The sequence below is a fragment of the Phasianus colchicus genome, chromosome 37, assembly GCF_987193195.1.
Source record: "Phasianus colchicus chromosome 37, bPhaCol1.hap1.1, whole genome shotgun sequence".
Classification (NCBI taxonomy): domain Eukaryota; kingdom Metazoa; phylum Chordata; class Aves; order Galliformes; family Phasianidae; genus Phasianus; species Phasianus colchicus.
Genome location: NC_143472.1, coordinates 2,867,651 through 2,881,226, shown reverse-complemented (window position 1 = coordinate 2,881,226; position 13,576 = coordinate 2,867,651). Strand labels below are relative to the sequence as shown.

At 52.3% G+C, this 13,576-nt stretch overlaps 2 protein-coding genes across 5 annotated transcripts; one reads left to right on the top strand and one right to left on the bottom strand.

Moving 5' to 3' along the window:
• Positions 1 to 1,023: 1,023 nt before the first annotated feature.
• Positions 1,024 to 7,811, bottom strand: LOC116237765 (uncharacterized). 4 transcript variants are annotated; one of them, XM_031607121.2, is made up of 11 exons: positions 7,698 to 7,811; positions 7,133 to 7,170; positions 6,365 to 6,517; positions 6,214 to 6,271; positions 5,605 to 5,702; positions 5,396 to 5,516; positions 4,750 to 4,849; positions 4,425 to 4,490; positions 3,492 to 3,608; positions 3,233 to 3,405; positions 1,024 to 2,677 (listed from the first exon to the last, which is right to left on the bottom strand). In XM_031607121.2, the coding sequence occupies exons 2-11, from the start codon at positions 7,136 to 7,138 to the stop codon at positions 1,689 to 1,691; spliced, it is 1,881 nt and encodes a 626-aa protein (XP_031462981.2). In that variant the 5' UTR covers positions 7,139 to 7,170; positions 7,698 to 7,811; the 3' UTR covers positions 1,024 to 1,688. The 4 variants fall into 4 exon arrangements, with proteins under 4 accessions (XP_031462981.2, XP_089985726.1, XP_089985727.1 ...); XM_090129600.1 differs by lacking the exon at positions 6,365 to 6,517 and having other exon boundaries at positions 1,025 to 2,677; XM_090129601.1 differs by lacking the exons at positions 5,396 to 5,516; positions 5,605 to 5,702 and having other exon boundaries at positions 1,026 to 2,677.
• LOC116237751 (speedy protein 1-A) lies at positions 7,687 to 13,493 on the top strand. The gene is made up of 6 exons (XM_090129603.1): positions 7,687 to 8,426; positions 10,445 to 10,565; positions 10,750 to 10,808; positions 10,899 to 10,984; positions 11,660 to 11,831; positions 12,473 to 13,493. Exons 1-6 carry the CDS (start codon positions 8,412 to 8,414, stop codon positions 12,731 to 12,733), a joined length of 714 nt encoding a protein of 237 aa, XP_089985729.1. The 5' UTR covers positions 7,687 to 8,411; the 3' UTR covers positions 12,734 to 13,493.
• Positions 13,494 to 13,576: the final 83 nt, after the last annotated feature.

Below are 13,576 nucleotides of genomic sequence, written 5' to 3'. Positions count from 1 at the left end.
TACGAATATCCCCGTAGTTCCTTCTCTGCAGTGTTACGGCGGTAAAAGCTCCTCACTCCCCCCACAAATCCAACTGTTCCCCCCAGCTCCGTTCCCGCACTTGGTACGGTCCGAACTGCCTCGCACAAAGGGGCGGCAACGGCAAGAGTCCCGTGTCTCGCTCTGATTGGTCCGCCTGCGCGGAGCTCACCCTATCAGCAACAGCTTTTCACTCCCTCGCTGTTCTGATTGGTTGTCACCACCCTCAAGTTCCGCCTTCAGGTTTTCGACAGACAGCAAAGCGTGAAGCGGAGGGGTACAGCAGGTGGCTTCACTTTTTCTCGCTTTTGATTGGACAGCGGGGAGGGCGGACAATGGAAGGCGGTGCCCGCGGAGGGGGTGGGGCTAAATCTCGCTGAGGTGGGGGGCGGGAAAAAAAGGCGGGAAGAGCGTGGGAGGCGCCATTGGGGGAAACTGTGAGGGGGAATTGGAGCCGTTCCTCGTTTCCTGTCAGAAAATGGAACACAACGGGAAATAAATGCACTTTTCCTCATTTTCTATCAGGAAACAGAACCATTTCTTCTCGTTTTCTGCCAGGAAGCATAAAGCAAAAGGAAATAACGCCTCTTTTCCTCAGTTTCTGTCAGGAAACGTAACGTGAGGGGAAATAAAACAGCTTTTCCTCATTTTCTACAGAAAAGCATTCTATGGAGGGATCCTGCAACGGGGGGGTCCTCCCTTCCCTCCTGCCTCCCCCCATGGAGGGCTGAGGGCTCCTGTGGGAGAGAAAGCAGCTGGTTTACTGAGCAGAAAGGAACTTGTGGCCCATCAGAAAGCAGAAGAGAAGCATCTCAGGGCACAACACCGAGCACAGGGGGAACTTGTCATCGTCCCCCTCCTCATCATCCCCCTCCTCATCTCCTCCTGGAACCTGTAGGAATGGAACACCGTTTCTGCATTAGATGTTAAAAAGGGGGAATTGATCTGAAGAAGCAGAGCGCCATTCTTTTTTTTGTATTTTGTTTGTATTTTGTAACTTGTCCTTACAAAGAACTGATATGAAAAAGTAGAAATACCGTCTACGTTAGTAACATACCTTAGAAATAGAGTTGCTGAATTACGTGATTAATTCCAGGGTTGCAAAACTGCAATAGTTTTTAAATGTTCCAAATAACGTAGGTACAGTTTTAAGGACCAGAAAGCACACTGTAGGGCTAAGGGCCTCTACACAAGGCTGGATTGCCTCGCTCTGTGGGCAGGTTGGGATGCAACAGGCAGGCATGAAGATCCTTCCCCTATCCTCCTTCCAAGCTTATCTCTATTGCCACGACAAGCAGACGTGCAGAAACAGTGACCGAGTGCTGAATGAGCAAATGTGAGAAATTAACTAATTCGTGATATATGCTTAGGTAGCAACTAATGTTTATTCAGTATCCCTGCTTAGTTGAGCATCGGGAAGATTGTGATCCTGAAGCACTCAGCCAATGAGGAAACAGGGCAGAAAGAGAGAAGCGTCGAGTAATAGGGAATAAAAGATGTAAGATTGTTTTCTGCACGCTCTCCCGCTTGCAGGAGGCCCACCATTGCAATGGCAAATAAAATCTTCTTCATCAGAGATACCATCCTGATAAACCATTTAGATATCTCCAACAAACCCAACGGAGCACTTTGGGAACCCCGACTCCACCCCGCCACTCCACATGGAATACCTATGGAAAAGCGCAGGCATCGCGGCGCCTGGCAGCAGCCCTCCTCCTGGAAGAGCCCTCGGGGCGGCCAGACCTCCTCAGCAGCTCTTCCACCCTTCTCTGCAGGGCTGAGGTGGGTTTCCCATCCCACTTCTTCATGTTCTCCCCGTGATCACGCAGGTAAAACCAGAAGGTGAGGCGCGGCACGCAGCCGTCTTCAACCAGCGCTAGAGCAGAGCTGGAAGGATGTCCATCTTGGACATCCCGCACAGCCAACTCGTCGGTCGGCGCAGACGAGGAGCAAAGCTTGGCCTTTTTAAGCTGCTGGACCTCCCTGGACAGTTTTTTCACTTCTTCAGCCAATTCCCGCACCAGAGAGAAGCACTCCCTCTGAGCAGACGTGACGTTTTTATCGTACTCTTGGAGGAAAGAAGCCAGGAGCCTCACTGGGACCGCGTTGTGGCACATGCACTTCACGGCCGTCACCGTGCTGATGAATTCGGGCGGCGCGCTCGTGGTGAGATACAACCACATCATGGGCGTGCATTTGAAGGCGTCGGGGCAGCTGTCTGCATCAGGGTCCTCGGGGTTGAAGGATTCGTCGTACAGCATCTCCGCCACAGCCAGCTCCCGCAGGTACTGGATGGCCTCATCCAAGGTGAACCAGGAGCGCAAGCGGGGCATTATGTACCCCTGGTAGCACTGCCTGACGGCGCCCAGCATTCGCTTCCAGAGGGTGAGCGTTTGGTCTTCCCCCCTGCAGATCATGCTGTCCACAGCCAACTGATTGCAGAGAGGTCCCAACAGGCGGAGATACCTGCCTTCCAACTGAACAGAATTGGCATCGTTGTCCCAGCAGCGCAGCAGCCACGCGGTGATCTTCTCGTGCTCAGTGCGGGTGAAACATTCCTGGTAGTGCTGAATGATTTCCTGGCTCAGAATTTGGGCTGATGGCTGCTCTTCTTCCTCCTCCTCTTCCTCCTCTTCCTCCTCTTCCTCAGAGGGATACCCTGAGAAGGACGGCAGAGGGATGGTAATCATTAACATCCAAAGGAGCGTCGGCTACAGGCATTGGAGGGGGGGGGGTTCCCATCCATGATCCTAAGGATCTACTTTTCTTAAAGAAATCCTCAAATCTGGAGCATGATGGAACTGCAAAGCTGAGAGATCAGAGCCCCAAGGGAGCCCATCGTCCCCCTCAGAGCCCCCATCCTACAGCTGGCGGAAATCCCACACCCAACAACAGGCAACCCCTGGAGGTGCTCAGCCTGAATATGGGTGAAAATCCCACTGTTTTGGGACACCTTGAAAGGAAATCTACAGTTCCATGGCATTCAGATGCTCCCCATTGAGGCTTAAGGAAAAGGATGGTGACCCAACATTTTGGGAGCAGCTGTGAGAAAACCTCTGTGGTATTTTTGGGGTGTTTTAGGGGGGTTTGGATGCTCACAGTTCAAAGGCTGAAGAAGTTGGGGGGGGTGGAACAAAAAAAACGAACAAACATGATTTTGGCACACACTGAAAGAAAACAATCATTTTTTTGGAGGGGGTTTTCAGGTGCTCACACTCTTGGGGCTCAGGATCCGGAGAGGTCTGCGGTGGCGTCGAGGGCCGTGATGGAGGGTCAGGAGGTTGCACTGGAGGGTCGAGGGGCATCAGCTCAGGGTAGGACACACGCGGAACGGGCATCCGACACATGGGACACGTCCACTGGCGCTGGAACCAGGACCGCAGGCAGCTATGGGGAAAAACAGACAATCCATAATCTCTCCCCTCTGGATAACCCCAACGGCGACCCCAAAATGGTGTGATTTCACCCCAAACCTGGTGTGGAAGACGTGGCAGCACGGCAGAGCCGTCACCTCCGTCCCCATCTCCTCGCGGCAGATGACGCAGCCGTTGTCCTCGGCCGGCAGCTCCTCCAGGGTGGCACCGGGGAGGCTGTGTGGGATGGAATTATGGGGCAAAATCCCCCCCACCTCCCATGGGGGCAATGAGGACGGCCCCGAGGCTCTCCATCCTCCCTCTTACCCATCATTTTTTTGTTCAAATACATCGTCAGTCAGGTTTAAGGATAACCAGAGCCGCCTTCTCTATCTATTAAGACTTCCCAGCCCATTTTTGAGGCAAAAATGAACCATCCCCCCCCCCAGTTTTGCTTCAGACAGGTTTGAGGATCCCCAGAACCTTCTTCTCTACCCTTAAGGTCTTCCCAATCCATTTTTTGGGACAGAAATGAACCATTTCCCCCAAATCTGGTTCCACTCACCTCAAGGCAGATCTCACTCCTCAAAAGAAACCAACAAAGTCAACAGGTATTTCCTCCTCGCCACAATCCATCATTTTTATAACTAATTAAAGTTTTAATTACATTTCAAGACATCCATCATCATCTTCTCTACCTACAAGCTCTTCCCAGCCCATTTTTGGGGGGCACAAATGAGCCATTTCCCTCGGATTTTGCTTCAACTTGTCTGAAGTTGGATCCCACCTCTCAGCACAAACCAACAAAGACACCTGAATCTGGAACCCCTAATTTTGTTTTGGCTCAACTCAAACTTCTGGTTAGATTTAGGGGTATCCACAATCCTTTCCCCCCACTCACAGGGTCTTCCCAACCCCCTTTGGGGGGGGGCAAAATGAGCCACTTTCCCCCCAGTTTTGCTTTATTCTGAGGCGGATCCCACCTGAAAAGCAGAGATGTCACCTCCAAGACCCCAAAAACGGGGAGGAAGGAGCGCTTATGGCACAACTCACAGCGTGCTCCCATTGAGACTGGCGAAACACGACGTGAAGAGATCCACTGCTGCTTTCCTGACGTTCCTGGAAGGAAACACGGGGCCGTGGGGGTGGTGAATGTGGCAGAAACAGCCCCCAAAACCAACAAACCCCAGAAGTTGTGACTTTCTGAACCCCAAACAACTCGAGCCATCTTTCCACCTCCCAACCGTCGCGTTGGCCACCAACGGAGCACTAAGCAACCTCAGTGGTGACACATTGAGCTGTGATTGGTCACAGTGACCCCCTAAGAACCCAAATTTGGGAAAAATTAGAGGAAAATGAGGTCCCAAAAGGAACTTACTTCATGGCCAGGTATGTGGGGTGGGCAGCAAAGAGGGGGAAGGTGCGGACTCCAATCATTTCGACTATGAATACCACGTAGAAAAGGAGCCTCATGAGACCTGGGGGGGAAAAAACCACGTTGGGTGCCGTTCTTGGCGTGGAATGGGAGCTCGGAGGGGCTCAAAATGTCCTTTTCTGAGATGAGAATGGGAGAAGTTGGGTCATGGGCAACCAAACCCATAATTCTGAGTGCTGGGGTTGAACAAACCCCAATTAAACCCCCAATTCTGAGTGCTGGGTTTGAATAAAACCCAACTAAACCCAAATCCTGAGTGCTGGGGTTGTTCAAAGGCTGAATCCTGAGGGTTGGAAATGGAGAAAACCCAAATCCTGAGCGCTGAGGTTGAACAAACCCCAACTAAACCCCAAATCCTCAGCACTGGGGTCAACCAAATCCCCAAACCCTCCGCTCTGAGCTCAAGTAAAACCCAAATCCCCAAAGCTGAGACGTTCTGAACCCCCAACACCTCTTTCTAACCCCTCCTTCCACCTCCCAACCATTGTATGGAGCCTTCGCCGACCTCAATGGCGACGCACCGAGTGGCCACAGCGACCCCCCAGGAGCCCAAAATGGGTTGAAAAAAGAGGAAAACAAGGCCTCGTACTGTCCAAGAAGGAGAACAGCAAGCAGATGTGTTTGTTCTCCTGCAGGACTCTGAAGTTGTCCTGGTAGCACTGCAAGTAACTGTTCGTGGTGGTGATCACCGAAACCGACAGGATGAAGTGCTGGGGAGAGGAGGGAGACACACAGACTGTCTGTCTGTCTGTCCCATGGGGGATTCTGCCCCCTGCAGGAGGAGGAGAAAGGCGGTACCTCGAAGAAAAAGAAGAGATGGAAGGGAGCGTAGTCGCTGAGGGAGTCGTGGAGCATGGTCAGTAACCCACTGACCACCATCAGCAAGAGCAGGGAGGCTGAAAGAGAAAGGGGGGAAACCTGCAAATGGAAAGGCTCCCCAACCCCATTGGACAGAGCCCCAAAGAGGTGGGAAAAAGCCCTAAAATCCAGAGATTTTGCCCCATTTCTCTTGTAGCCCCTAAGAGGTGGAAAGAGCCCTTAAAATCCACAGCGTTGCCCCATCCTCGTATAGCTCAGACTCCTAGAGGTGAAAGACACCCTTAAAATCCACTCACACTCCCCAGCGCTGAATTTGGGGTCACATTCAGCCCCCAAAGCTCGTTAACCCCCTACCAACACATCCCTGTACAGCCCCGCTAATTAAGCACCGAGCGCTCATTAGAATAACAAACCCACGAGCTCATCAGCCCCGCCAGCCCCACGCTTGGCTGCCCCATGCAAATTCAGCCCCAAATTATCTCTCCCAACCAGCTGGGGGTGCACAACAAACCCCAAACCCACGCTGCAAGGGGAAGGATGCGGCCCTGATGCTTATTGTGGGATGGGGCACCCGAAGCTTTGACTCACAGATGAAGCAGAAATGGAAGAACTTTGGGTAGGAAGGTCTGGAATATCTTTTCTCCGTCTGTAAGAAATGGGGATAGAGGGTGAGTCTGGCCCCCAAATGAACATTTTTGGTTTTTTTTGGGGGGGGGGGGGGCTAGGGCTGAGCGCTCACAAAGCCCACGTAGTTTTCAACCACACAGTGAAGGCATTTGAGGAAGGAGAGCAGGACGAGCTCAATCACGAAAGCAGAGTGCAGGTTGGTTAGGAAGGAGAGGAAGGCCAGGCTGCTCTCCCAAAAAATGAACCACAGGCGGTCTGTCAGGCTCTGTGGGGGAGAGAGGGAGGTGGGGGGGATGTGGGGACCCCAACTGGGGCCCTCAGAGCACTTAGAGGAGAGAGAAAGCCCTTAAAATCCCATTGTATTGTTCTGTCCTGCTGGAACCCAGCCCTAAATTGGTGAAAAATGCCTTGAAATTCAGTATTCTTGCCTCATTCCCATTGGATTCAGGTCCTTACTGGTGAAATAAACCCTAAAACCCAGTTGTGCTGTCATATCCCCATAGGATTTAGATCCTTGCAGGTGGAATAAAGCCTTAAACCCAATTACATCACCCCACTCCCATAGGATTCAGGTCCTTGCAGGTGGATTAGACCCATACACCCAGTTACGTTATCTCACTCCCATAAAATTAAGGTCCTTGCAGATGGAATAAACCCTTAAAACCCATCACATCACCCCACCCCTATGAAATTTAACTCCTCAGAGGTAAATAAACGCAGAATTCACTATTATTGCCTCTTTCCCATTGAATTCAGGTCCCCAAAGCTTAAACAAACCCCTCAAATCCATAATGCCCCCGTGGAGCTGAGCTCCTGACAGGGCCTACATCCCATAATACTGCCTCCTCCTCCCACCACAGGCCCCCCCCCATGTGCTCACCGCCATCTCCTGCAGCACACAGGAGGGGAGTGGAGGAGCTGCGGGGAGAAAGCATGGCCAAGTGTCAGAGCCAGGGCCAAAGGACCTCAAATTGGGGGAAACGGGGGCAAAAGAGGGGGGAAAGCATCGTTAGGGGCTGAGCTGCACAAGAATGGGGGTGAGAATGTGGGAATGAGACAGAAAATGGGGTTATGGGGCAAAAAGGGGGGGGGAACGGGGCGAGAGGGGCAAAACGAGGATGGTAATGGAGACATGGGGGCAAACTGGATCCAAATGGTGCCAGAATGAGGCAAAAATGGGGTTATGGGGCAAAAGGGGGGGGAAGGAAACTCAGAAGGACACAGTGAACGAGGTCAGGGCGCTTCAGTATCAAACGAGACAAAAAATGGGGCTGGGGGGCAAAAAAGGGCAGAAGTGGGGCAAAGGTGGGGCAAAAAAGGGGAGGGGGCTGAACTACGGACCCCCAAATGCACCCCTTCCCTTTCCTCAGCCCCAACCCCCCCCACCCCTTCAGACCCTCAGGACCGCCCCCCCCAAGCGACCCTCAGCACCGCATCCCCCAGACCCAAATTCCTCCGTCCCGCCCCTCCACCGCTGCGCGCCCTCCTTCAGGGCCGCTCCTCCGTCCCCGGAAGTCCCTCGGAGCGCGACACCGCACTTCCGGTTGGGCCGCACCACTTCGCCTTTTAATGCGGGGGAACCCAAATTTTCACTTCCTCTCTCCGTTCCCCCCCCAGACAACTCCTCCCTCCCCATTTTTCTCTACGTGAATATCTCCACTGTTTCCCTCTGCAGTGTTACGGCGGTAAAAGCTCCTCACTCCCCCCACAAATCCAACGGTTCCCCCCCGCTCCGTTCCCGCACTTGGTACGGTCCGAACTGCCTCGCACGAAGGGGCGGCAATGGCAAGAGTCCCGTGTCTCGCTCTGATTGGCCCGCCCGCGCGGAGCTCAGCCTATCAGAAATGCCTTCTCTTTCCCTCTTGCTTTTGATTGGTTGTCACCACCCTCACGTCCCGCCTTCACACGTTTGACAGACTGCAAAGCGTGAAGCAGAGGGGTACAGCAGGTGGCTTCACCTTTTCGCGCTTTTGATTGGTCGGTGGGGCGGGCAAGCGGCCAATAGAAGGTGGTGCTCACTGAGGGGGCGGGGCTAACTTTCGTCCCGCCCATCGCGCTGAGGAGGAGGGCGGGGGAGGGAAAAAGGCGGGAAGGGCGGCTGGGGGGTTGTGTGCTGCTCTGAGGAAAATTGGTTTTTTCTCCGTTTTCTGAGGGAAGAAATGGGGCGTCACGAGGTAAAGTTCCCTGAGTGCCCTTTTGGGGATGGAAAGAGTCGTTTAGAGCCTTTTTGTGGTGTTTTTGAGCGGGATTTTGGGGTGAAAAGGGTGGAAAACGGTACTGCTCTGTGAGGGGGAAGAAATAACGCTGCAGTTTTCTCTCTTTTTCAGTCAGGTAATGTGAATTTTGTGGAAATAATGCTTTTTTTCCTCTCATTTTCTGTCAGAAGTCATCAGTTGTGGGGAAATAACACTTTCTTTGTTTCATTTTCTGCCAGAAACTGTAAATGATGTGGAAATAATGCTTTTTACCCCTATTTCCTATCAAAAACCATAAAATATGAGAATATAACCCTTTTTTCCCCCATTTTCTTTCAGAAAATGTAAAATTATCTGCAAATAATCTCTTTTCCCCCATTTTCTCTCAGGAAAATCCTCCCTCCAGCGACCAGCGAGGGCCCCTCAGCACTGCTCTGGGATAAGGACCACAAATGCTCATTTCCTCTGTTTTTTTCTCAGCTTTTGGTGCATTTTTCACTCTTTCCGCCTGCTTTCATGAGGGCAGTGGGCACCTCCTCATTTATTTGAGTAGAAAAACGAGGAAACTTGCAGATTTTTTATTATTTTCCCCTTTTTATGGTCACAAATGAAGGAACTTCCCCTCCCATGACGGAGAAAACTTTTCAGCACTTCAACCCCAATAATGGGCCCTTTATTGGTTATTATTTCACCTCGTTGCATTGGCTTTTACTCATTTACTGCTTTGCTCCTTCAGTCTCAATAATTACATTTCCTTATCTCCATCTCAACCAGTAAAACCAAATTTAAGTGCTTTATTTACCCCTTTTTCGCTTTTATTTCAGCTCCTGCACCCAACAGATGGCATCTATCAGAGCCCTTTGGACCCCTCCGAGGTTGACATCCCCTCCTAATATGAAAATACCCAGATTTCAGCATTAATACATCTTTATTTTTTAAAAGAAATTCCTTCATTTTAACCAGATTCCTTCGTTTTAACACAGATTTAAGTGTCTGAAAGCAGACTTTATCCCTTCGGAAGCACAGATCTCAGCTCCACCTTCACAGCACTTTGGATCCTTTCACTTTTCACTACAAATATGTACATAAATCTTACCTTTTTCACCTTAAATGTCCTCCTCAGGTGCATTTTGAGGGGTTTTAGGGGTTTTTAATGGGTGTTGAGCTCGTTAGGGCTGATTGGGGTGGGGGGAGTGTCTATTGTTTGTGGGGGTACAGATGGTGGTAAAAAGTTTTGGGGCAAAATGGGGGGAAATGGGGTAAAATAAGGGGGGAAAGGGACAGAATGGGGGGGAGTTGGTGGGGTGGAAATTGGGGGGACAGGGGGCAAAAAGGGGGAGGGGGAAAACGGGAAGAAATTGGGGATGGAAACAAAATGGGGGGGAGGAGGGGATGAAATCAGGAGAGAGGAGGGGGAAAGGGATGTGAAATTGGGGGGCAAAATGTGGAGGGAGGGTTGGGTGTGAAATTAGGGGGGAAAGAGGAGGGGATGAAATTTAGGGGAGAGGGTGAAAATGGGGGGAATGAAATTGGGGGTGAGAGGACGGGAATGAAAGGGGAGGGGGGAAATTGGGGGGAGAGGAGAGTGTAATGAGTGGGATGAAATGAGGGGAGAGGGAAATTAGAGGGGGAGGGGGTGAAATTGGGGGGAGGACAAAATTGGGTGGGTCTCAGTTTGGGGCTTGGGGGGTTTGGGGTGTTTGTTGGGGGGAGTCTCGGGTTGTGGGGAGGGGATTGGGGCATTTTGGTGCTGGGGGGGGTGGGGGTCCAGTTTGGGGTTTAGGATTCAGGGTGTTAAAATGCGTGGGGAGGGGGGGGTGGGTTTGGGGTGTCAAAGTGGGGGAGTGGGGGGGGTCTCAATTTGGGTGTCAAAATGGGGCGGTCTGGGGGTTTCCTTTTTGGGGGGGGGGGTCATTTTCTTCATCAAGATCTGGGGGTATTTTGCTCAATTTAGGGGGAGGCTTCAAGGATCTGTTTCCTCCTTCCCTTCTCCCCAGGGCACCACAAAGGACCCCCCCTCCACCCCACCCCAACCAGGCACCCAGAGACCCCCCCGGGACCCCCCCAGGAGCCTCCATTTGCACCGCCACGAACGCGAGGCCTTCTTCGCCCTGCTGGGTAAGCACCAAAAACACCCAAAAAAACACCAAAATTCACCATTTTTTTTGCTATTTACCCCAAATCTGACCCCCGAAAAAGTAAACATTCACCATTTTTCACCATTTACCTCAAAAAAAGAAAAAAGAAAAAAAAAAAAAACCTAAAAAATTATCCCATAACTCTGTTGTTGTTTCTCCTCCAGAGGACAGCGTGGTGCAGGAGTTTCTCTCCACAGATGTCTGCTATAGGATTTCTGATAAGGTAGAAACACCCAGTCCCCTTTGTAACCGTTTTCCCCTTTTTTTGACCCAAATCTACGCTTTATTTTTCTGACTTTTCCTCTTTTTTCAGTACTTATTGGCCATGGTGCTGACGTACTTCAAGCGCGCCGCGCTGCCCACCAGCGAATACACCCGCATCAACCTCTTCACTGCACTGTACGTCTGCTTGTTAACACAGCCCTCGTTAATTAGCGGGCTCCTAACGAGGCGCTCATTAATTAATAAGCTTCTAATGAGGCTCAGAAGAAAATTGGGGGGGAGGGATGGGGGGCCAAACTCAAACTGAATGCATGCTGGAGTTCTTGCTTTCTAAGCAAGAGTGCTGGCTTTCTAAGCATGCTGGAGTGCTTGCTTTCTAAGAGGGGTGGCTGCAAAACGTGGGGGTTGTGTGTCTGCCCCCCCTCAGTTTGGGGTGGAGTTTGGGGGGTATCCCCCCCAATTTGGGGCTGGATGGGCTTTGAGGGTATTCCTCCCTCAATTTGGGGTGGGGCTTGGGGGGATCTCCCTCTCAATTAGGGGCTGGTTGGAGATTTGGGGGCATCCCCCCCAAATCTGGGGTTGGGGGCTCAGGGTTGTCCACCCTTCATTTTGGGGTGAGGTTTGGGGGTGTCTCCCCCCCCCAGATTTGTGATAAAGGCTTGCAGGTTCCCCCCCCAAACTGGGGGACTTGGGGATCCCACCACCCAAATTAGGAGTTGGAGGTCTTCCCCTCCTCCCTACTTGGGGTCCTTTTGGGGTTTCCTTCTTTCCCCCCATATTTGGGGCTGGGGTCTTGGGGTTCCCCCCCAGTCCAAACAGTTGAATTTTAGGGTGTTCCCCCCTCCCCCCCAGATACCTGGCCAACGACATGGAGGAGGACGAGGAGGAGCACAAGTACGAGATCTTCCCCTGGGCTCTGGGCCGGGGCTGGCGCCGCCTCTTCCCCCGCTTCCTCCGCCGCCGTGACCGCCTCTGGGCCCGCATGAGATACAGGGCTGCGGTCAGCAGGCACTGCTGCGACGAGGTCAGCCCCCAAATCCCCTCATCTCATCCCCAAATCCCCTCATTTCCATCCCAAAATCCCCTCCGGGTGGGTGGGAATGGAGAGGAGATGGGCTGAGCGGTGATGGCACGGAGCTCGAGCTCCATCTCTGCTTTCAGGTGGAGCGTTCCCCATCCAAACCCAAAATGCTTCTTTTTGGAATGTGCTTTTCCATTCTTAACTGATTTTGGGGGGAGATTTGAGCTCAGTCTTAAGTCTAGAAAGTGGCATTTTGGGGCTCTGCCGCCAAATTCTGACCCTTGATGCGAAGCAAGCACCATTGTGGTGACCCCACATCACTCCTGCCCCATTGAGCCCCCTATCCCCCCACTCCCCCACCATTAACCCCCCAACTCCTCACCCCACCAAATCCTCATCTCCCTCCCTTGCCCTCCATCAATCCCCCAACCCCTCACTCCCCCCCATTAACACCCCAACCCTTCACCCCCCACTCCCCATTAACCCCTCATCTCCCCCCGATGCCCCCCATTAACCATCTCTCCCCTATTTATCCCCCAACCCCTCGCTCCCCCTCCATCCCCCCACTAACCCCCAAACCCTTCACTCCTTCCCCACCCCCCCGTTTTTACCCAGATCCCCTCATTTCCCCCCCCATTTTTCAGATCATGGCCTCCGACCCCTCGCACTGGGCCTGGCTCCGTGAGCGCCCTGCGCAGCACAGCGGTGCCACACGCTCCTATGGAAGAGACCCCCGGGACCCCCAGCCCTCCGGCTGCCCCCGCTGCTGCCCACCCCCCCCCACCGCCCCCCGGGAGGAAGAAGAGGAGGAGGAGGAAGAGCACAGCACTCCATGGCCGCCCTCTGTGGTCATCCTCCCGCTGCAGAGTACGTCCCCGCTTTCCAACGGTGCCGAAACGCGTTGATTTCACCCTAAAAATCAGCCGGGGGGGGTGGGGAGGGGGGCTGAGATTGGGGTCTGCATTCCCAACGCTTTCCTGGCAGCTCACGGTGCTGATTTCTGCAGTTTTTAACCCAAAATCTCTTTGTTTGGTGTCACACTGAGCTGCTTCTCGGTATTGATGTTTTTGGGGGTGGTTTTCTCTATTTTTATGATTCACGAGGAGGAAAAAAAAAAAAACAAAACGTTCCAGACCCAAAATCTTTTGGATTTCTGCTCAGTGTCACCGATCTGATGCTGTCTTCAATCAATTTTGCCCTTTTTCCCCATTTTCAGCCCCAAAAGTCGCCCTTCTCTCTGTGTGTCACACAGGGGGGTCTGCGTCTGAGATTATGCGTAAAAAGAAGGAAAAAAAAACAAAAAGAAAAAGAACCATTATGAAGTATTAAAAACAGTTCTTTTTGCACTTTGGGTGTCGGGTTGGAGAAACAGAGCAAAATTTGGGGGAAAGAGTGGAAAAGAAAAGGGAAACTTGTGTGGAAAAGGGGGATTGGAGGGGAAATAGAAGTGCTGTTTTTTGTTGGTGCAGTGGCTGAATGCGTGACCCCGACTGTCACACGTGTGTCACATCCGTGTCCTGGCCTTGCACACATGTCCCAGACTGTCCCATGCATATCTTGCCCCTACACACGTGTCCCAGCCCTACACAAATCTCATAGTGGCACACGCATGTGCCACGTGTGTCCTGGTCTGATACGTGTCCAGATTGCCACACATGTCCCAGACTGTCACACGTGTGTCACACGTGTGTCACACGCATGTCCTGGCCCTGCACACCAGTCCCAGACTGCCACATGTATGCGGCCCC

Bases quoted from the DNA above. Each gene is read 5' to 3' on its own strand.
- LOC116237751 (XM_090129603.1), top strand. The intron at 10,809-10,898 runs GTAGAAACACCC...CTCTTTTTTCAG, and splicing joins GCTATAGGATTTCTGATAAG to TACTTATTGGCCATGGTGCT. The intron at 11,832-12,472 runs GTCAGCCCCCAA...CCCATTTTTCAG, and splicing joins GCAGGCACTGCTGCGACGAG to ATCATGGCCTCCGACCCCTC.
- LOC116237765 (XM_031607121.2), bottom strand. The intron at 6,272-6,364 runs GTGAGCGCTCAG...CATTTCTTACAG, and splicing joins TTGAAAACTACGTGGGCTTT to ACGGAGAAAAGATATTCCAG. The intron at 2,678-3,232 runs GTGAGCACCTGA...CGTCCTTCTCAG, and splicing joins GGATCCTGAGCCCCAAGAGT to GGTATCCCTCTGAGGAAGAG.